Source organism: Nesoenas mayeri (assembly GCF_963082525.1).
Source record: "Nesoenas mayeri genome assembly, chromosome: Z".
In the NCBI taxonomy this organism is placed as follows: domain Eukaryota; kingdom Metazoa; phylum Chordata; class Aves; order Columbiformes; family Columbidae; genus Nesoenas; species Nesoenas mayeri.
Genome location: NC_137542.1, coordinates 8,579,607 through 8,603,293, shown reverse-complemented (window position 1 = coordinate 8,603,293; position 23,687 = coordinate 8,579,607). Strand labels below are relative to the sequence as shown.

Sequence of the window (23,687 nt, the reverse complement as noted above, 5' to 3'; positions counted from 1 at the left end):
TTAAAGAAGGCAAATCAATGAAAATATGTAAAAGCATTAAGAACATCCTAGTATCAAAGGACATATATTGACATATGACTTCTGTGTAATTTTTTTCAGGGCTTGTAGGTTCAACTGCATCCTACAAATGACAGACCTTTCAAAACAAAATCAAGAAAGTGTGTTACATCCAAACATCTCCAGACATCTCCACATCCTTTGCTAAAATGACCTTCTTTTGCATATGCAACTGGTGAAGTCAACTAACCACTCACTAGATGAGGCCAGAGAGAGTTGTCTTGGTTGAGCTGTGAAAAACTGTGACCCATCAGGTGTCCTATTTCTTGAGTTCCAGTACAAAGCAAACATGAATTGCTGCTCCTCCCCAAAGTCTACTGGGTGTTTGCATGGTGGGCTGAGAACTATTTGAAAGTTAGACAGAAGAAAGGAAAAAAAAACAAACCAAAACAAAAACTAGCAACTGAATTTTATGTATAATATTGTATCAGAAAAATTCTGAAGACAGATTTGCAGTCAAAATAAAATTAATAAAGAGACTGTGTTTGCTACTTTTTCAGGGCTGAACGTTTATCTTTCAAGCACTTTAACAGGGAATTTAGCAATTAATAAATCACAGTGGTGATAAGTGCTCACGTTGATGCACCTGTGGGCTTTTGAAAGTGACAGCTGAAGCACAGATGGTTTCACACCAAGAAGCACTTTTAAACACAGGCTCAGGCTAAGCTAGGTTATCCCAAATCCACCTCTGTTCAGTGAAGGAGCAGTGTACCAATACAAGAAGGGTCTGTTGGACCTCACTGCAACATCCAGGTACATTGCACAAAAGAGAGGGATCAATGCTGGAGCTTCTGGGGACTGAGCCTTTTTAGCTACACTGCTATAGGAGATCCAGTCCTGCACCTGAGGATAACAAATCAAGTGGAAACTGCCTTCACCTGAACTGCGGGGTAAAATTATCTTCAGTTTTCTAGCCCCAAGGCAGAGTTTCATTTTCTCTGGACTCTGTGTTCTTGTTGCTGTGTTTGGTCTGGGCCCAGTGTAACGCCCAGTGACCCTAAGGTGTCACTTTTGCCTTTTGTTTATCAGTTCAAAGTCTTTTAATACTGGAAGAACTGTGCTTTAGACAAGCAGAAGCAATCATGCATATGTGAAACTGTGCATATGCATGGGGTTTAGCATGAGGACACAGAGGCAACAGAGTGCACTGTCAGCAAGTTTGCTGATGACTCCAAGCTGGGGGAAGTGGCTGACACACCAGAAGGCTGTGCTGCCATCCAGAGACCTGGACAGGATGGAGAGCTGGTTAGGGGAAAATTTAATGAAATATAACAAGGGAAAGTGTAGAGTCTTACGTCTGGGTGGGAACAACCCCAGGTTCCAGTATAAGTTGGGGAACGACCTATTAGAGAGCAACGTAGGGGAAAGGGACCTGGGTGTCCTGGCGGACAGCAGGATAACCATGAGCCAGCACTGGCCCCTTGTGGCCAGGAAGGCCGATGGTACCTGGGGTGTATTAGAAGGGGGGTGGTTAGTAGGTGGAGAGATGTTCTCCTTCTCCTCTACTCTGTCCTGGTGAGACCACACCAGGAATATTGTGTCCAGTTCTGGGCCCCTCAGTTCCAGAAGGACAGGGAACTGCTGGAGAGGGTCCAGCACAGGGCAACAAAGGTGCTGAAGGGAGTGGAGCATCTCCATTATGAGGAAAGGCTGAGGGAGATGGATCTTTTTAGCTTGGAGAAGAGGAGACTGAGGGGTGACCTCCTTAATGTTTATAAATATGTACAGGGTGAGTGTCATGAGGATGGAGCCAGGCTCTTCTCAGTGACAACCAATGGTAAAACAAGGGGCAATGTGTATAAAATGGAACACAGGAGGTTCTGTTTAAATTTGAGAAGAAACTTCTTCATGGTGAGAGTGCCAGAGCCTGGAACAGGCTGCCCAGGGGGGTTGTGGAGTCTCCTTCTCTGGAGACATTCAAAACCGCCTGGACACCTTCCTGTGTAACCTCATCTGGGTGTTCCTGCTCTGCCAGGGGGATTGGACTGGATGAGCTCTTGAGGTCCCTTCCAACCCCTGACATTCTGTGACTCTGTGATTCTGTGATTCTCTCTGTTCAAAGATCTAAACCTGCTGGGTCAGATGGAGAGCCAATCCTCTTGCAATCTTATCCTGCCTATGGGGAGTGATCCCCAAAACGTGCTAAGACCCAGACTCCCAGTGCATGGTATAAGAAAGCTAATTGACATGCACTAAAACAAGACCAGGGACAAACTAAGCAGTATAAATGCTCAGGTTTTTTCCTGGAGCTCTTTTATTCAACAGTATGAACACGCCTGTTATTGCCAATTTCCGTCACTCAACAGTGCATGGTTGTTTTTCTGCATCCAGTAAATTTTCGTTTTATACCTGTGCTTCTACTATAACAGTTATAGTGCTATGATTGGAATATTATGCTTCTGAATATATAGAAGAAGTTTGCTCTTTCTCATAGAGGTGTGGTCAGGCTGTGTGCTATCATTTATATATACAAAATGTTCTATGTATATGGAATAACTCATTTCTTCTCCAGCACTCAAATTAACTAAGCCAATAGGCTTGCAAAGTTTTGCTGACTGGAGGCAGATCATAATGTAAAAAGCTTTCATTATTTTACTTGATTTTGGACAAAAAGGACCCAAGGAAAATCCTTTTACTCCCTTCTGTTTGCAGTGAGAGACAAACTAGAGTTAACTTACCTGATCATCTCATAACCTGAGAAAAAAGTTTGTGTGATTCAGTTTGCAGAAACTAATTTATTCAAATCACCTTCCCAAACCGAGATATTATGCACAGTGTTGGTTTTGTCATTGTATTTTTGTTACGCTTTTTTTTTCCTGAACTAATCAGGTGTTTTAATTAGTAGGCATTGTTTTCCAGCATAGAACTCACTGATTCTGCCCAGCTCATTTTCTTGTGCATTCAATAACTTATCCTTTGTGAAGGAGTCAATCTCTTGTGTCTTTCTGGCAGTACATGATGTGCATCAGTTGTGTGCATCAGAGAGGGATCTATTTAATTAGTTTATTCATGTGTCTGTGTAAAAAAAGGCCACAGGTACCAAAACCAAGAGATAACAAAAAGAGCTAGAGCATCTTCAATTACAGTATTCTCTTTATCAGGCTCTGAAAAACAGATGATGAGTTCATGTAACTGCAAATTAACACAATGAACGCTTGCTTCTTATAAATGGTGTTTAGCTCTCCAGATTTTTTTTTCTCATTCCACCTCTTACAGATGTATTGGAGAGCCTAGGGTTTTATTTTAGTAAAACTAGTGCAAATAGAGTAATTATCATAGGACTCTAAATCCAGAATGACATTTCTAAGTTCCATACAAACTGGAGCCTATAATGAACAGTAAAATATTATTAAAATCAAAATGACAGCATTTTATACCAACTTTAAACACAGTAAAGGTTTGATCCCTCTTATATATAATATATGTTAACTACTGAAAATGTAAGAGAATGAAGAGCAGACCTGAAGTGTTTAATAACTTAATAAATAGAAAGATAAAATTCAGGTACCTGTGAATGATAAGATACAATTTGAGGGGGCATGATAGAGACAAACATTGACATAAAGTCACAATAAGATCTCACAAACCAAAAGATGCACTGAAACAGGTATCGTAATTCACATTCTTTTGAACAGTCTCATAGCTGGAATAAAATGGCAATGTAAAGTAAAACGACATTTTTAGCAAAGATACACTGAAGACTGTTAAGTTCTCAGCTGAAACCAAAAGTTGGAACAGTGTATAATGTGCTAGCAGAAGGCCTGATAGAAACATTTTAGTAGAGCAGACAATTATTGCATAGCGAATTGCCAGAAATGGCTTGGATTATTTATTATTTTTTTTTTATTCTTTGCTAAATCTGTAGATAAAATGGAACTTTATTTTGGAACCATGGAAGGGTGAGGAGGAAGAGTATGGCAAAATTATTTAGAGGTCAAAAAATAAGAAAGGAAGAAATATTTACCTTAAGAGAACAGATTAATGAGCCTCACATCCTTCCTCCTTTTCTGGAGAAGATAAAGCCAAGGGCATCGTGTTGGGAAACATCATCTGTTGAGTTCTGTTATATCATCAATGACGTGGAAAAAACTAGTGTGGAATGCTTATTTATCAAATATTTTCCATCTCAGAAATCACAGTCTGCATATCTTAGTCTCCTTTTTGTTCAGGAACTTGTCCTTTACCAAAGAATCAATCTGCTCTTGTTTTATTGGCAGTACATGATGTGCATTGATTGTAGACTGTGATCTGTTTAACTAGGTTGCTCATGTGTCTATGTAAAGAAGTCCCCAACTACCAGAAATTTTAAAAAAAAAAAAGAGAGAGAGAGAGATGTAATAAAAAGATGAGGGCTCTACTTCAGTTTTTCTTATTTTTTACCAAAGAACTTGTCAACTTTCATTGAATTTCAACATTAACACCAGGGTTGAACCTGAACTGTAACGGCATACCTTCTCATACCCCAGGGAGATCTTTGCTTTTGAGAATTCCAAGAAATCCAAAAGTACAAATGGATTGAAAGAAGTACAAATTCTTGGAAACAGACTCATTAACGACTACTGAGGTTGATTCAAACTCTAGCCAAGGAAGCCCATGAATCACAGCCCATTTAAGCTACGTGGGTATAAGTTCTCCTGTTTCTCAAACAGTTCTCTTGGTTGACAGGTGATTACTTTGAACTAAATAAGTGAACAAAAATTAAGCATACTCATTAACTTTGGGACCAGTATATTTCTGATCAGTTGTCTTTCATATTTTTAACTACAGAATCCCCTTCACCTGCAGATGAGTTTAGAAAACTCACTGAGTTCTGATGCTGACGTCACTTTTGCAATCCTTGCGATGAACAACTGGTATAATTTCAGCCTGATGCTATGCCAGGAGGAGTGGAACATCACCGATTTTCTTTTCCTTACACAACAGAGCTCCAAGTTCCACCTAGGATCCATTATAAACATCACAGCAAACCTCACTTCAACCAGTGACCTTCTGAACTACTTACAGTTTAACCTGGAGAGCATCAAAGACACAACGTCTACCATAGTGATGTTTGGATGTGACATGGAAAAAACGCGGAGAATTTTTGAAATAACCACTCAGTTTGGTGTGGTGCCTCCAGAACTTCACTGGATTATTGGGGATTCACAGAATGTAGAAGAACTGAGGACAGAAGGTTTGCCTCTCGGTCTCATTGCCCATGGGAAGACAACACACTCAGTCTTTGAGCATTATGTGCAGGATGCGATGGAGCTGGTAGCAAGAGCTGTAGCAGCAGCCACCATGATTCAACCTGAACTAGCTCTTATTCCAAGTACAATGAATTGCATGGACACAGATTCAAGAAATATCACTTCAGGGCAGTATTTGTCAAAGTAAGTTTTTCCTTCTTTTCTTTTTTTGTAGCTAATATTTGTGGTATACAAGAAAAATAGTTTTCCTTCCTGTCATTGTCAGTGGCTTAGCTGTCATGATTTTAACCCTCTCTCATACATGCATTTGTTTCAGTATTTCCTTCCACTTCATTACTTCTGGGCAAAAAATGAAACAAACTTAGCCACAGAAGGAGTTATAGAAGAAGACACCGTTCCACAAGAGTAGAGATCACATAGCAAACATTGTCTAGGTTACCGACTATGCTCTGAAAGTATTTATATTTATGCAAAGGGGGGAAAGTCAGGGCTAGTGTCAAATTCTCTGAAGTTTTGAGATAACTGAGAGAATACAAAACACAGTAAGAATATTTGCACTACCAAAGCAATCAGAGTATAAAAGGAGATATGTAGCCCTTGCTAGTGTGCCTCCATAGTTGAAAAATTATGCACCGTGACCACTCCAGAGGCCACCGCTGCTGGTGAGAGCCTTCAAAACTGCGTTCATTTGGAGCAGGAGGCTTCTCTTTCAGCTTCTGCTAAAACTATTCCTGTAGACCACTGCACACCACTATACTGAAGTTATTTCCAAAACCGCATAAGGATTCACGTCTAGAAATATTCTGCGTTTTAACATATGAGAGGAAAAATTACATGGTTCCTTTTGAAACAAACAAAAGGTCCTTGCTAAATATGTGAATTCATCATTTGGTTTATATCCAGTGTGTATTGCATGTTTTCACCCATTATACCTGGTGTTCAGCCTACAGATTCTGTTAGATGGAGTTAGGATAAAAGTTCTTGAAGCTTTTTGTATGTTTGCAACTTTTTTTGAAATTATATCTGAGATGTGTCTTTGCAATAATGTTCTTACAGCACTGCTCGAAACACAACCATCTGAGACACTCACAGTTCCTTAATCAGCACTCATCCGTAGGTTAGGGGTCAAAAAACCCTGTTGCAAAAGAGTGAAACACAGCTTTGGAATAAATATTGCACCAACTTGCAATATCCTCACTGACATTAGATATTAATTTTGTATCATTGTTCTCAGTATTTTAACTAAATCATACCTGAGTCCTTGAAAGGTAAAACTCAGCAAGAAGCTTCTTAAAGTAACAAATGTTTCAGGACAGTTTTTTTATGAACAGACTTTTTGAGGGTTAAAGAAGGGACAAAGAATAACAAAAGCAAAATTAAAGCTCTTAAAGGTATTCCTGCAAAATATTCCCTCATCACTGTTTCTACACAAAACTATTAGCTCTCTCATGAACAGCGACTGCTGTAGCTTCTCTTATCTTTTGGGAAACAATATGCAATTTCACAACTCTGAAATTTCTTGTCCATTCATCTCAGTAAAGATATTGTGGAAGGGAAAAAAGGATCATATGCTTAGCCTGTTTTTCCCTAGGCACCTGCTTGTGAACCCTATTAAAGACAAAATAAAGGGTTAGATAAACCCTCATCCTGAATGACTGCAGCTGTTTTTATAGTGTATCAGTGAGACAGATACCTGCTGGCTGGTACTGAGGTATGAGTTAGCAGACTAACTATTAACATTGAATGGTACCAATAATTGCACAGGCACGAAGCACCAATGAGTGGCTTAAATGTGACCATTGTCAACTGTGACTTGTCCATTGCACAAGTACTTTTAGGCAAGTGGTGCATCTCCAAGGATGAAACTTTCATCTGGTACTTCACTGAGTGTTTGCTAATGTTAGTGTTTTTCTGTCTGAATGAACCCATCTGTCACAATATGTAGCCTTGGAGCGGCGGTGGGTGGTGATGGAGAAGGCACAGAGGCACAGAGCTTGTGTAGTTGCAGTGTGTAGTTAAACAGCAGTCCCACAACCTGCCACAGCTGACACCTGAGCTTTCGTTGCCAACACTACACTCGTACATTGGCTATGCAGACATTCAAATGCCACCCAAGAGCAGAATAATGATTGTGAACAAGGCCAAGGTGTGGTCCGTGGCAAAGCACGCTTTTATCTCTATGGATATATATATGGATAAAGATATACAAACCCCTGAGGAATATACTGTTATAAATCTCTATCCTTCATTCCTCTTACAATGAGATTGATTCCTTGATCTATACCTTCCTGCTTAGGTGAGCATCCTTGCTGACAGAACAAGGCATTAAAATTTCAAAGCCTTGTCTTGTCTTTTAGCTTTAATTAGTCTTTACAGCTTTAACTAGGCTTACAGATTTAACTGTGCTTCTTAGGTAATTTCATCAGCCTGCTATTTGCTTGCCCATTTTAGTTCTTGCCTCCAGTAAACTTTCCAAGAAATATGTGGAATTACCAAGCCATCAAGCCTGAAAGGAAATGAAATCACTTAACTAAATAATTCTTAAAGATATGATGAAGATACAGCTGCTGGCTTACGGTAGTACTGCTGAAGCACCAATGAGCAGTTCTTAAAACAAAGCACATGAAAAACAAATAAAGCTGAAATGAGCAAATGACATGCTTTGGACTCCTTGGGCAGACTGAAGTGATGCTAGTAAAGCTTTAATGCAGGTGTCACAGCCTATCGATGTGATCATCAGCTCACGCATATTGGTGTAACATCAAGGGAATTAGTTTAGTTGTCAGACTTGAGGATCTGGCCCCTCACCCTCTGAAATTTGTACGTATATTTTCATACAAATCTATCAGTAGCCCTGCTGGAAAGATATTGCTTGGATATTGCCAGTGTGTCTGTGCAATGTTCAGCACTTGTAATTCCTAACGATTCACACTAGAGATTGATGGCTTAAATAATGTAGTCAGATCCTCTCACCTGTTTCCTAAAGTTACTGAGTAAGGGAGTTTTTACGGGAGGTCCCAGTCATGAGTTTCACTAGTGCTACACGTAGCATCTGCAAAATATTAGCAGCCATAGCCCCTTGCATATAAAACAAAGTGTTGTTAAAATTTATCTCCCACATAGTTCCCCTCATTTATTTTGATTAATGTCCTGTCACTAACAAAAGTATAGAATATGCAAATCACCTGCAAAAGTAAGCCACTGATTCAACAAGGTAGCCAACTCATACATTTAAACACTATTAAATCTCTCAGGTAACCGCTTCTAACACAATTCAACCACAGAACAGGTATAGAGGGCTCGATTCACCCTCATGGGCATACTTGTTTCTACAATGAAAGTCAGGGAACACAGTGTATAAATTCCACTGTTCTCATTCTACCTGAAGAAAACAAATCTAATATATTATTCTATAGCTTCACCTATTCCCAAAGCACCTGTTCTGATATCCAAGCCCTGGTTTAGTAGCAATGTGGGGCCCAACTCATAAGAACTTTGCTAGCTTTTACCATCTCATTACTTGTCTTCCTCAATTTTTGCATTTTGTGAACTGTCTAAACAATTATTTCAAATTTTTAGATACCAACCTATGCAATGGTTTTACCATTGTTGTCATAGTTATGGCTTTAGCACATAAGCCCAGCAAGGCTTGTAAGGAAGACGTTGAACAAGTTTTTATAAAGAATGAGGATGAGAGGGAAAAAACAGATAAGTTTATGGACACATAAACCTTTCTTTAGTGCTAAGATTGCCTCTCTCTATAAACTTTGTCTTGATAGTGTTTGCATACCCAAACATACAAATATATCATCAAATGTGAAACACAGGGTAGGAGGAAAAAACTAGTCAGTGGCAGACACCACCGATTAATGAAGTTTAGCTAACATTTAACGTTTATTCATCTACCCCATTTATAAACACCTATATGAGTTTTACACATAATTTTCAGGCCCAAGTTAACACATGTACACGTCAATTGCTTTTGACAGTACTGGCTGTATCATCTTTCTCCAAAATCAACCTACTCAAAATAGACTGCATAAGAAAAATTTTGAAGCCATCTCAGAGAAGCCTGTCACACAGACAGCCACACTTAAAACTATACTACTTAGTTTTGTAAATTTGCCCTTTGCTGAGGACAAAAACAGATATGATCTTGAGACATATACAGTCCAGAGTTTAACTGCTGAAACTTCATCAAAAATCATCAAAAGTCATAAAAACAAATGGCAGAGCCTGGGCAGAAACATGTATGCACACACTTTTGCTACAGATTATCCTTTTCTAATCAATTTAAGGTACTTTTTTATCCGCTTTAACAATTGATGAACAATTAACACTACTTGAAGTTTATGTCTTGCTTACTGAGGCTGGAATGACAGCTATAGTGTTTATACTTCTTTCATTCAATACTTGTTTTCATCCAATTCCCAGAACTAATGTCAGGTGTTGTATTCTACTATGAGAGCTAAATAATCTGCTTCTGAGTGCCTCTTACTGAAAAGTATGTGCCTGACTTACCTTACACCATATTAGCAACCATTTAGCTCAGTTGTTTTTAATGGAATCCCCACACTAAGACTTACAAAGTCTTAGTAGGGTCCCTCTACAGCCCCTGCAAAATGTATAGCATCTTTCTTATTAACAGAGTGCAGTTCAGCCAGTCATGGTGTCCACACTAAAAAGTATTTTCTCCTTACAACACTTATTTTCTGCTCAGTTCCCTGTCCCTTATCCATGCCATTTTAGCCTCTTTAATAATGACTGACAACCGCTTGCAAACACCGCCACCCCACACAAAGGAAATGCTTAACTTTATTGTGCCTATCTGGAATAGCAAAAGCCCAAAAATCTCAATTCAAAATGCGCAGTGAAAATCTGGCACACTTTGTGAGATCTGCTGCAATGTCAAAACTGCACTTTTAAAAACATTACTTTTGCAGATATTTTAATAAACTTTTTTTTTTTTTTTCAGAATTAGAACTGACTGTCCCTGAGCAATGGTCTTTCACTGAGTCCCCTTCTTCATTCTGAAGTGGCTAACAATAATCTACCAATGCAAAATTTGAATTTTTTAATCCAGATTGGTTCACTTCAGAGTGCTTGAAAGCTGTTGACAGCACTTCAGTAGCCTCTCTTATGTAAGCTAGATCTTACTGAGATTATAGAATTTTTCTTGGAAGGACATTTCATACATAATTTCCACTCTTCCATTTTCATAGATATTTTTATCTAGGAATCTGACTACAGATCTGTTGAGTTCATCTTAGAACTAACCTATGTTTCCTTCATTTATGAGGCACAAGTAACTGAAAAAATGGGTGATCTCTCACTCATTTTTTCTAATAGTAAAAAGAATATCCTTCCTGAAGAGTTTCCACTTAAATTAGATACATAGGAGAGCATTCCTAAGTACTTATTCACAAATGAAGTGGCTTGTTCATCATGCCATAGGAAAGCTATTAATGACTCAGGTGTTTGACAACATCCACAATCTAGTCTCTTAAACATAAATTCATAGTGTTTGTTTATGCTTCAGCATGATGACTTCAGTTGTCTGCTTCTGATTACTGTTCTTTCTCCCTCCAACAGGTTTTTAGCAAACACAACTTTTGATGGTCTCAGTGGCCACATCAAGGTGAAAGGCTCCTCCATCATCAGCTCAGAAAACAACTTCTTCATCTGGAATCTGCAGCACGACCCTGTCGGGAATCCTATGTGGACTCGTTTGGGGAGCTGGCAAGAAGGAAAGATAGTCATGGACTATGGGATATGGCCAGAACAGGCCCAGAGACATAAAAATCACATGCAACACCCCACCCGGCTGCACCTCAGAGTGGTAACTCTCATTGAGCATCCATTTGTCTTTACAAGAGATGTAGATGATGAAGGTCATTGCCCAGCTGGGCAGCTGTGCCTGGATCCCTTGACCAATGATTCAGCTGTTCTGGATAACCTGTTTGAAACCCTTCAAGGAGGGAATGACACTGTTCCCATTGAGCTGAAGAAGTGCTGCTATGGCTACTGCATTGACCTGCTGGAGAAGCTAGCTGAGGATATGAATTTTGATTTTGACTTGTACATTGTTGGTGATGGAAAATATGGAGCCTGGAAGAATGGCCACTGGACAGGGCTGGTGGGAGACCTTCTCGCTGGCACAGCTCATATGGCAGTGACATCATTTAGCATTAACACTGCCCGCAGCCAAGTGATTGATTTCACTAGCCCTTTCTTTTCAACCAGCTTGGGGATATTGGTGAGGACCAAAGACACAGCAGCTCCTATTGGAGCCTTTATGTGGCCACTTCACTGGACTATGTGGCTGGGGATATTTGTTGCACTTCACATCACAGCTATATTCCTCACCTTATATGAGTGGAAAAGTCCTTTTGGGATGACACCAAAGGGAAGGAATAGGAACAAAGTATTTTCTTTCTCCTCTGCCCTGAATGTCTGCTATGCGATCTTGTTTGGAAGAACAGCTGCCATCAAACCTCCCAAGTGCTGGACTGGAAGGTTTTTAATGAATCTCTGGGCTATTTTCTGTCTGTTTTGTTTGTCCACGTACACAGCCAACCTAGCTGCTGTCATGGTAGGAGAGAAGATCTATGAAGAGCTTTCTGGAATACACGACCCAAAGGTAAAGCATGTCTGTTTTTATTAACTCAGCCTTTTCTTCTTCCCAGTCAAAATTCACTGCTGCATAATTTATGGTTTGTAATGAAATCAGAAAGCAATCTGTGTGCAGACAGCAGTTCCACTACAATTACTTTCCACCTGATGGGACTTCAGTAGGAAAGTTCAGTGAGAGAGGATCTTTAAACATCCATAGACGTGTAAGGCAGATTTCAAAGACCGCAGCTGAGGAGGAAGGTGAAGGATTTTGATGTTGCCCACTGCAGAGAAGGAAAGTGGCTTCTACATGCAGATTAAAGGTTAGGTTTCAGTTCTGAAGTCCCTTTGACAATAGCTGTTTTGAGCAATTGGGTGATTAGGGTCACCTGGAGATCCTCTCAAACAAAACAACCACACAACATGAAGACAAAACCACTGATTTCTAGGTACGATTTTGCAAGTATTTCACAAGCCATAACTGTTCTTACAAAGGCGTTACTGTCAAAATTCCTCACTAATGCTAAATCAAATGGAGCAGAACTTAAATACTTTGAAAAATCCTACCTTCTGCATCAAAGCACTGGAATTCATTAGTCAAACATTTGATTTGCAGTGTTGTTCCTACTGGAGAACTATCATGGAAGGAGATAAATTATGTTGTAGACAACGCATCTGCAAATAGCTCAGACTTCCTAGTAGTTTTTGGTAAGGCAAGGTAAAATGTAGAAGCAGGACTGCTTCCACACACTTTCTCCCCCACTCCCAAGAGGGGATGAAGGGATCTTTAGACCATTTACCATAAAGTTCTGATTTTGTGAGTACTACTTCTGATTCACTTCCTCCAACATTTTCTAGATTATTTCTACCAAAAAGAATTTGAACAAAACCCAATATTTTCTTACAGTTGTCCTAAGGCACTCTAAAACTCATTTATGGCTTAAAGCAAATTGCTACTAATAATCTACCCTTCCCCCTGCAGAAAAATATGACCAACATTATATAAATAACTTAATCAATTTAAGCAGCAAAAATCCGGGAATCATGTATTTGTTTTATTTAAAGCATTCTGAGTAAGCAAATAAGAGTTTTCAGCTGAATTTTCCCAGCTCTAGGCACGTCTCCATTACAGTCATTGTTGTGTGAGCCATAATATTGGCTTCAAAATGAAGTTAGTCCTCTACTCTTTACATAGGCATCACCCAATCCACCAAATCAAATTGCATCAGATTATTCTGCAATTTCTGCAATTGCTAGAAAACGTAAAACTGTGCTGTTGAGTTACAAAATCGAGCTCAGAATAGTGACACATATCAAGTGCTGCAAAGACAGCTCTTAGTCCTGAACAGAAACACCAGTGACTCATGGTTAGCAACCTCAGTTACCCCATTAAATCAGTGGCATTACTGGCCTTTCCTAGAGAGGCACTTCTCTGCTTCATGGACTAGATCTAAGATCCTGATTAGTTAACAGTTTCCAATGTAGGCATAAGACAAGGCAGCCTTTATGGAAGAGGATTGCCTGCTGTTATGTGAACTACAAAACACAGGGTGTTTCAAAAACATGGACCCAATTTGAAATCATCTTGCTTTGAAATTTGGTCCATGTACACATCTACCATATGTATACGTATGGTAGATGTATACATGGACCCAATACATACACATATAACCATACATAGTTTCAGATATTTCAAGCATTTCTTGCATTTGCCTCCAAAGTCTTAGTCTGTAAAAGTAGTTATAATAGAAAATATACTGGTTTAACCTTTTCTCACACAAAGCCTGAGGTCTACCCTCTCAAAGTTCTCTTTGAGACTCAAAGCTTAGTTTTAGGAAATGTTTATGCCACCACAGTTGCAGAGGTACATGCACCACTCCTTACTTAAAATGTTTTTATGTGATTTAAAAATTGTATGTTTTGATTTTCCAGATCTGCTTACCTCTTTGTTTTCAGTGGTGGAGACTTATTCAAGAAGAAGGCAGTAGGATGCAAAAATAATATTTTTAATTTGAATATACTTTTAACCATTCTACTGCTGTTCTCAGGTTACATATGCTCTTCTACTGTTCTTTCACAATATATTTGAAAAGCAAAGCCCAAAGTAGAGGAACAACCTTCTTGAGGTGATGTAAGACATATAATTTCTTCAGGCTGGCAGGCACAAACAGCAAATCTCATCTGAGACTGAGAACAGCCAGGGAAGCAGGCAAGTTGGGAAAAATTAAAAGGGTGGGTTTTTTCAATATTAGAAACATGGTATCTAAAGTCAGTATTGCCAGGAACATCTATGCTCTCTCTTCTAGTTAAAATAAGACAACATTTGATATAGCCTGAATAAATAACATCTGCCTTTCTAGAAAAATTAATGTTACAACAGTGAAGTTTAACTGACCAAGGAATACAGTGTTTTAGCAGTTGCTCATTGCAGCTCAGCAAAGGAAACATCATCCTCCCATGTTGCTGAAGTCTTGAAGGTGCAGCGTTTCCACCAGAAATCAAAAGAAAATGGCTTGCAGTACAACCACGAATCACCATGTAAAGTGGAACATAGAATTGGAGATACCTCAGTTGGACCTTTAAATGCATTAACGGCGTGGAAATACAAGTAAGGGAATATAGAAATATCATCATGCTGCTGAAAGGAGGAAATCAGAGCAGAAGGCAAGCAATGGGAGGCAGGACGATTAGGTTCTTGGAATATATCTTGAATTTTTGGAAACTTAGTATGTATTTTCCAAGTGAGAGTCTTAACAAGGGTTGGTCATTAAAGCCAAAGATTTGGAGTATCCATTAGAGCTGGCTACTCCATTTACTAGGTCACATTTCAGGTAACTTTTTATGGTAGGAGTTAACAACATACCCAGTAAGTTGCAGAAATAGTAAAGCAATGTCCTGCCACCTTAAAAGCTTACTTTCCTAAGAGAACAGGCATTTTTGGGTCACAGCTGCCTCCTTTCCCTTATTTTCTCATCTTACTCATTTTAGACCATCATTTCCTGCCAGTAGAAACTGGCAAACTGGGCTTTTGGGGAAGAAATTCACTTGAACATGTTCAGTCTGCTGTTTGAGCACAAGCGGATAGCTACAGGACGAATGTGCCATTTACCCAGATGAAAGTTGCAGCATTGTCCCAGTTCCCTCTTAGGACGCTCTCTACAGTCCCCGGCAGAGAAGACTAAAAGCTTGTTTGCAGATAAAGGAGATGGAGGAAAAACATTGCATTTGGATCATTTTATACTACTTTTATCCCTTCTATCCCAGAGACTTATTTCAGTTTTTCTCCTAGTGTCACATCTTTGGATGCACAAAAATTACAACATTTGTCTTTGTCAAAGTGCTTGGCAGACCAGGTATGCTGTTGTATGAGTTGACATCTTTACAAGGTCAGTTACTCCATGCAGACTAGCAGCCTGCCTTGGAACTGGTCTGGTTGTTTGTCCCACCTACCTGTCATGGCCATTTGAGAGCTGGCTTGATTCCTGACGTCTCCCAAACCTGCTTATCACCTTGTTTATTGTATAGCTCCTTAGTCCGTTGGTGATATTATAGAGTCATAGAGCCATTTTAGTTGGAAGAGACCCTCAAGACAATGAGGTCCAACCATTAACCTAACACTCGCACTAAAGCATCTCCCTAAGAACCTCATCTATATGTCTTTTACACACCTCCAGGGATGGTGACTCCACCACTTCTCTGGGCAGCCTGTTCCAGTGCCTGACAACCCTTTCCGTGAAGACATTTTTCCTGACATCCGGTCTAAACTTCCCCTGGTGCAACCTGAGGCCATTTCCTCTTGTCCTATCACTTGCTACGTGGGAAAAGAGACTGACACCCTCCATGCTACAACCTCCTTTCAGACAGTTGTAGACAGTGATAAGGTCTCCCCTCAGTCTCCTTTTCTCCAGGCTGAACAGCCCCAGTTCCCTCAGCTGCTCCTCATCACACTTGTGCTCCAGATCCCTCACCAGCTTTTGTTTCCCTCCTCTGAACTTGCTTCAGCACCTCAGTGTCTTCCCTGTAGTGAGAAGCCCAAAACTGAACACAGTATCTGAGGTGTTGCCTTACCAGTGCCAATTACTCAGTGACAGCTGGAAAAGACACCACCCAAAGTTTTTATCCTTCGCTGGGGCCAACACACATATTCACAGTGGCAAGGTGAGGTTGTAATAGGTAGTTCATTAAAACAGAGCTGGTGTTAGAGGATCCCATAGGTATGCAGATGAGGACAGAACAGTCTTAAGACAGCTGGCCATTGTCATATTTTCCCAGATTGACAAGATGTGGTTGCATTACAGACCTACAGCTGCAAGCTGAGTATACAGCCTTACAGGCACAGGCTAAGCGGAGATGAGACATGTTGATAAGTGAGGGGCTCTGGGCACAAGAAAAAGAATTTGCTTCCATACTGCATCAGAAGCATGTATCCTTATGGCTGTTGTCTTTTCTAGCCAGTCTTGTGACAAGTCCAGATATTTTATGTTTCAGTATGCAGTATGGTTTCCATAAAATGGTACTATCTGCATGTGGGTAATCTAGGTCTCAGTGCCACAGGCACAGAAAACAAATTATCTGTAAGTACACAGCAGTGTCAGTGCCTTCTTTTCCCCAGTCAGCCTGCAACCAAAGCCCAGATTCAGTAAAAATCTTCATTATTAAATGTAGAAATAGGGTCCTGTATTACAAGATCTCCCCAAGGAGTGGGTTTTTTAAGTGGTAAGGGGACTTGAGACAGGGACTTTGCTTTCAGTCTTCTGATGCCAGAGCACATTTTGGAGGTGCACCATAAAGTCAGGAGTATCTTGAGTAGTCCACATTATTTGAGGGAATAATTGTGGAAACCCAGAGGACAGAAGAAACATTTCAAACATGCCAACAAGAAAGCATACAACAGCAGAAGTGGAAGAGCTGGACAGATTTTCCATAAGGTGGTCCAACGCTCGGCCTTTCTTTCTGCTTAAAGTGTCATTCTTTCAAGAATATAATGAGCTTTTCAGCTACTATCCAACCATTGTCACTTCTGTGACAGCTGTCAGCTTTTCTTTGCCATCTTTAGGATGAGCTTGAGTAGCTATACCTATTAATTCACTATGGTTATATTTTTACTCCTCTGCCTCACTATACTTTCAGAAGACCCTTTGACAATGGCAAAGTTCCTTTCCACATGGCATTTTGACAGAAAATATTGAACCTATTGAGATTCATTTCACAAAAAGGGCTACACCTCTGAATCCCACCATCAGCAGTTTCATTGTGTTATCTCACCTAAATTTATGTCACTGCAGTGGAGACATTAAGTATGATTTACTTAGTCTGATATGGTTTTACACTTAGTTGGAAGAGGTAGGCACATTGGGTTGCTGTTGAAGACACTTATTTCAGGAGAAGATGACCCAAACCATTCCCTGAAAGCACCTATTCCTCTCCATTATGTATGATGGTGTACTAGCCTGGCCAGCACTGATGTCTCACAATGCCGCAGATGCCCCAAGGAATGCACTGCAGACACCTGCAATCACTCTGAGAAGCCCCATCCACAAAGTCCCTTCAACAGCCTTGCTATGCCTCAGGATTAGTCCTCAGAAATCTCTGCTCCTCTTCCAATCTGTCGTCTGACCACTTGCTCTTATGAGCTGTCCGTCTTTTTATTACAAAACTAAGCACTTTGAGTAATCCAGAAAATATGTTTCTGAGATTTTGTTACTCAGGAATTCAATATGTACAATAAAACAGATTTTTGGGTTTAGACTTAAAATGTGAGTGTGCAAGCCCTCCCTTCTGGTTTATGAAAATCTCAGTAAATTTAGAGGCATTATGGCCATTATATCAGTTAAAAACTCCCTGTTACATATATCAAAACAGCCCAGAAATACCAACTGGCAAGTAACTGCAGATGAACAATACCAAACCATAGAAAAGGAAAGGTCCAGCCACTTTGTAGGCTTTTTTTCATTATTAGAAACATGATCCAAATACTCCTGCCTTTAATGATATTTTCCTTCAAGTTCAGCAAGCTTTAGAGTGAGGCCATAACTCTTGTGTGTTTATTGATAAATTTTCTTGCTGAAAGAAGGAAGTCTTCTAAGAATTACATAGAATAAAATGCTCTTAAAGACAGCCATGGTCTTTCACTGCAACAACCTAAGATAAATCATTATAAGGAGCGCCACTTGCACTGCTATGTATTAAATATATAATGAAATAGCATGTATTTAAATATGTATTAAATGCATTAAGTTGTGTAATAAAAAATTAAGCAACAAACTGAGTGGAGTTAACAGAAATCTTACTGCTCCCATGGGGTTTAGTATCTGTACAGGATGGCAGGATTATTTTCTTTTTACAATTAAAAGAAGTTGGCTGCAAAATCTATAGAGCATGTATTTCTGTGCAGGCAGACATTGAACACTGGAAGGTCATAATTCACAGCATCACAGCCTGCTAATCAGTACACGGTGCTTTTCTGAGTATTAATGAATCAATGAAGGATCTGAGCTCAAGAAGACTTTAAGTGTCACAGAGACCAAAGTGAAAAAATCTCAGACAAAGGAAAAATTACCAAAACTGCAGTCAGAATAAAGAACAGGCGTTGCACAGCAATCTGATAGAGGAGTGAAATACACCTGCAATTTATGGAGGTGAAATCTTGGCTTCTTTAGCTTCCCCTTGCAATTTATAGTGGTGACTTGTTTAGCTTCCCCGTCACCTCATTAAAGCTTTCTTTTAAAGTTACAGCTTTGGAGGCTCAGAGCCTGTCAAGTTTGGATATTTATGATTCTGATAGCCAGTTTATCAGGCAATGCGCTGCAGTGTTCTTCAAATAAAGTTTCCTTTCCCATCACGAACTGCTTTTTTATGCCTTCTTGCCAAAAATTATCTTTTTGGTATCTTTGCATATTAACCCCTACTGCTCCAGGTCTTCACCTACATAGAATGCCTTGTACTGTCACCTACTGTCTTGGCCACTCTTTAGCTCACCATGCTAATTGTTTGACCCAAAGAATGCAGGGGCAGGGGTGGAAAGGAGGAAGTCCTGCCGTCTTCATTCTGTGTGGTGCACGTCATGAAGGTTGTTCTTTCAGCACCAGAAAGAATGAATGTGTTTTAGTATTTTTCCAGCTCTATTCACATCAGTTTCTCACTCTCAGGCTGCAGTATGACATGACACGTCATGTCATTTTAAAAGGAAAGGAAAGCAAGCCCACCACTGGAAATAGCAACTGCATCATAGATGGGCCTCAGGCCCTTGCAAGAAATAATGTAAGCAGTGAGAGAGGAGGAGAAGATGTTACTGAAGTAACTGGTGAAGAGGAGCAGGGACCAGTGAAGATGCATAAGTTTGATCTTATCCCCTGGCAAATGGAAGACCATCATACAGCTGACTTAGCGGCATTGAGGATATTTATTATTGTTCACAGAAGTCACAGCCATTGTGATCTATAAACCGAGACATGAACACTAGCCTGGCTCACCTTCCTAGTGACAGAGGTCCTCAGTCAGCTCCTGTACTGTCCCCTGGATTTCAGGGATGCCAAGGGCTCCAGCCCTCTCTAAAAAAAGAAAGTAGTTTTCATTGAGTACAATAAGATTTTACTGCACACCAGCTAAAGTCAAATACTGTTGTTCATATTTCACTGTGCAAGAGGTCAAGGCATCCGAATGAGCCCATTATTTTTCTTTTACGCTTTGTGCGTAACACATGCCTCACTGTTCCAAACTGATTCCAAGAAGGGAAAAAAATAACATTTAGTTCCAGGGTTGGATCTGTCAGTAACAAAGGACTCCTGATTTACCTTCATTTGATGGGTTTGAACCAAAAGCCAATAGCAAATAGCATATTTAAGAAATTAGGGCTGCACTGGTGGACAGTTCCACAATCTGCAATTGGAAACCTCTTCGTCCTAGTAACTAGTGACCCATTTGCAACACAGAACTTGTCTGGTCCTTTCCTGGAAAAAACAGAGCATTAGCATTACCTTACAAATTTAGACAGTGTACACAGAGGATTATGTTCAGCCCAATGGCTGGGGCAGAAGGACTGACAGTGTTTTCCTAATCGACCAGTACCAGCTGGAGCAGGAGAAATTTGTAAGAAAAAGGATTTCAAAGATGATTCTTTTAAAGGTGAGAAAGCTACCAGCCCTTCAAGCTACTGTGACTTTAGTTTTTCCCCTCCAGCCCTCAGTGGATTGTAGAGAACTGTGATAGCTTTTCATCTGCAGACCTGAGACTTGGGATGGAAGGACAAGAGGAATTATTTAAGGAGAAGTCTCCTGTGCCTCTTCGGTAGTTGGAGGATGTATTAAGCCAAACAGATCTCTTTCCCTTGCTTCTAATTTGAAAAGCATTTCATCTGCCTTAAAGCAGCATTAGCTGTATTTTATAGGTAGGAAGCAGAAGAACATGGTCAATGAAGTGACTCAGTCTGGAGCATCTTTGCAGCTGCTTTGTCCTGCTGAAGTACAACTGGCAACAATTATCTGTTGCCTACTGGGAATTACATCCTTTTTTCTTCAGTCTATCCATTTTTCCTACAAAAATTTAAACTTACTATCTCACAGTTCTCAGCTTTCCCAGAATAAAATCCAGCTCAAAGATCCCCATGTCCAGAAAACTCTCTAAGTGATATTAAGACATGAGGATAAATACACCATTAAGTTCATATTCACGAGAGTACTGTTCCTATGGAGCTTTTTGTACTAAGACACTGCCTAGCAATTCAATCAGGAGAGGCTCATTTCAGAAATTAACTTACCTACCACAGACTAGAGTCCCCAGTGTCATCCCTTAGTTGTACAACTTCTGCAGCCGACAGACAAGTAGAGCGGATCTTACAATTATTACTACTCACACAGGGAGCTGTATGTTTTAAACAGAGACCTAAGTCACAATTTCTTTTCATGTATGCTCTTGTTGCAATGCAGGAGAATAAACCGTCAGTACCAGACTGTGCATTTGTTTCTAGATTGAAACTGCTTATTGAGTTCAATGCAGCTGTAAAGATTTATGCCAGCTAATGACCTAGTTGAGTTGGATTCAAAGTGACAAGATTTTAACAAAATCTGACATTATCCTGGCAAGCCAAGAACCAGCTCCCCTGACACTTTTTGCAACGGAGAACGGAAAGTGAAATTTCAAATGTATTCTGCATACACCATCTCCTGGAGGCCCTGGGAACATCTGCACTTCCCAAGCCTGAACACATGGGACAGTTTCTGAACAAAACCTCCACTTCCAGAAGTTCAGCTGTGAATTTTCATCTGCTAAAATTCAAAATTCATGTGCTTCACTGTGAATAATTTTCTTTCATCTCCCTTTGCGCCCCATAAATATTCACTAGTTAGTTTTCAAAAACTCTTGCAGATAAATAGGGAAAAGACCATTAACAGAGTTTCACATTGTTTGGGTTTTTAAAAATTTGTTTGGTTGATTCTTTTTCCCCTGAAACGTTGCTTAGTTCTAGCAATTGCATTTCTTTTTTTCAGGAAATTATAAGAAATCCATTAGCAGCCAGACAACCACTTAGATGTATTATTTGCATAACACAAGATAAAATGCTATTGCTTCATACACCAAAGACAGAAGAATCATTGCAAAACAGCAGATCTCTAAAAGTGTGTCAGTTCTTCACAGCAGGGCAGACCACTTAATTCTACACCTCTCCAGTGACTGGCAACTGAAACTGAACTGTTTTTCAAGATTCTGCAGCAGTTCCCTGGCAGAGATCATGCTGGGACTGACAGCAGTTCTGCTGATATCTGAGATGTCCATTAAACAGTACACTTGGTATTACACCAGGTAGCCAGTACTATGATGGGGCAATGATGTTGAAACCTCTTCATAATAATTTTTGTTCAAGAATTGTTGCAAAAGTTAGGAAAGTGTTTTCAGCCATGATCCCCCTTTCTATACACTATTAAAATTAAAAAGCAGTGTTGTAGGTTGTGATAAAAGCTGAATCCATGTTAATTCTGCAACTGGCACTGCATGGTGCAGTCACTGTATACTGCATTGCCATTTTCTGATTTTGCTTGAAGAATAATAATTTGTGGAGTTAAATTTTGAAAGGAGAGGATAACTGAATGAATGATTAAATCATTTTAATTATTTGGGATGCTAACTGGAAATTGAGCTCCTGAAGACTTTTCTTCCAGACAGCTGTCAAGATGCTCAGAATAGTCTTGAATCAGACTCAGGTAGTGCACCCCATTGATCAAGTACTGGGAAAGTATTTACTAGATATCAGTTAGTTCTGGGTTCATTGCTTATAGAAAATAGCCATAATTTCACTTTCCAACAGTTGCTCCATTTAGACCCTCCTCGTCTCTTCACAGCTCCCAGCAAGCTCAAACTCCACGGGATCAGATGGCCTGCTTTTTTGGAGCTGAGACCATTGTTTCACTCTATTTATATGCTGTACACTTACATTTCCTACCCACTGCAAAAATACATGACAAATAAGCGTGGTGTAAACCTCAGAATTATAGCAGACATAAAAACCAGGGCGCCAATGGAGGAAAAAGCTTTGAGCCAAATCTTCTCGCTTTGCAGCACGGAAAGGTCATACAGAAGCCAGAACCTGCTAGAAAGAACTCAAAAGACAACAGCCCAACTTGGGAGTATGTCAGGGTTAACTGCTGACAGCATCTCATGCATTTTCAGTTTTAAATCCCAACTTGCCCAGGATATTTCTATGCCTGAGTCTTTTAAAGTCTATGTTTAGGTGTTCTCAGCCTAGCTGATGGCACTGAATGCAATGGCACTGTATTACATAAACTGGAATGTGCCAAGTAATGCAAAATCCCTGACATTTAGGATTGTATTTTCCTGTTTCTGCTCCTGTGGTTTTATCACATTGGTATTTACATGCATAATTGGCACCCCAAGCCATAGATGTATGCACACACCCAATTCTTCTCAACATCTTCCCAAATAAAACAAGTTATCCGCTTCCCACTCAGCAGATGTTTTAACAACAGAAGACAGAAACCAAGAAGATTTAGAAGTAAGGTGCCAAGCCAAAGGAACTGGTAGCTGTAGTATTTGCTTTTGACAGTAAGAACCACAAACATCATTCATCTGGTAGCACAGTGCTATACAAGGTACAGAAAACTCTGAGAAGTCCCAAAGTTTTTCCTGGTGCTGTCAGAGAAGGTGGATGTTCTGCAGAGCTCTTGATTTTCCTTAAACACTACATTATTGCCCCATCTCAGTGCTCAATTGACACAACAACCTCTTCACCTCCTCAGCACTTGGATACATTCACATTACCCGTTGTTTTCTTACACAGTGTAAAAATAATTTCCTCTTGTTTGTTTTCTTGCCTACGGTATGTCTTTTAAACAATGAGACTTCTTGTTGGAAATATCCACATAGTCCATGCATCCCACAGCAGATATCATCCTTAGAGGTCACAGGAACAGCTTTGTTACTCCAATTCCAGAAAGCTTACTTACTTCCAAAGTTCTTTAGCCTTTCTCCTGCACCTTCCTCCTGCCCTTCACAGCAGCATTTCTGAGTCCTCCCTCCCAAGAGCTCTGTCTTCATAGAAGATTGGTCATCTTCTTGAACCATCTGTCACTGACTAGTGCAGCAAGATCCACTGGTCTTGGTGTTCCACAGCCCTGAACCTGTGAGTCAGAGTACTGATTCAAGACAAGAGCTCAGCCCCCTCTGGCACTGTATCTCTCTGCAGTGAGGGCTCTCATGGCCATCTCTTGAGTCCGCCCCACATACTAACCTAGATCCAAATAGAAGGTCACCATGTCTTAGTCATAGTTCATAGTCATAGTTATAGTTCAACAAGGACAAGTGCCAGCTTTTGCACCT

General features: G+C 40.0%; 1 protein-coding gene across 1 annotated transcript in view; it reads left to right on the top strand.

The window, feature by feature from the left end:
• GRIN3A (glutamate ionotropic receptor NMDA type subunit 3A) overlaps nt 1–23,687 on the top strand; it is a gene marked incomplete at both ends in the record, with an annotated part of 73,662 nt that overhangs the window by 26,259 nt on the left and 23,716 nt on the right. The window contains 2 exons of the mRNA XM_080362201.1: nt 4,825–5,429; nt 10,839–11,886. Coding sequence (XP_080218327.1) covers nt 4,825–5,429; nt 10,839–11,886 — 1,653 coding nt within the window. The remainder of the gene's footprint in view (nt 1–4,824; nt 5,430–10,838; nt 11,887–23,687) is intronic.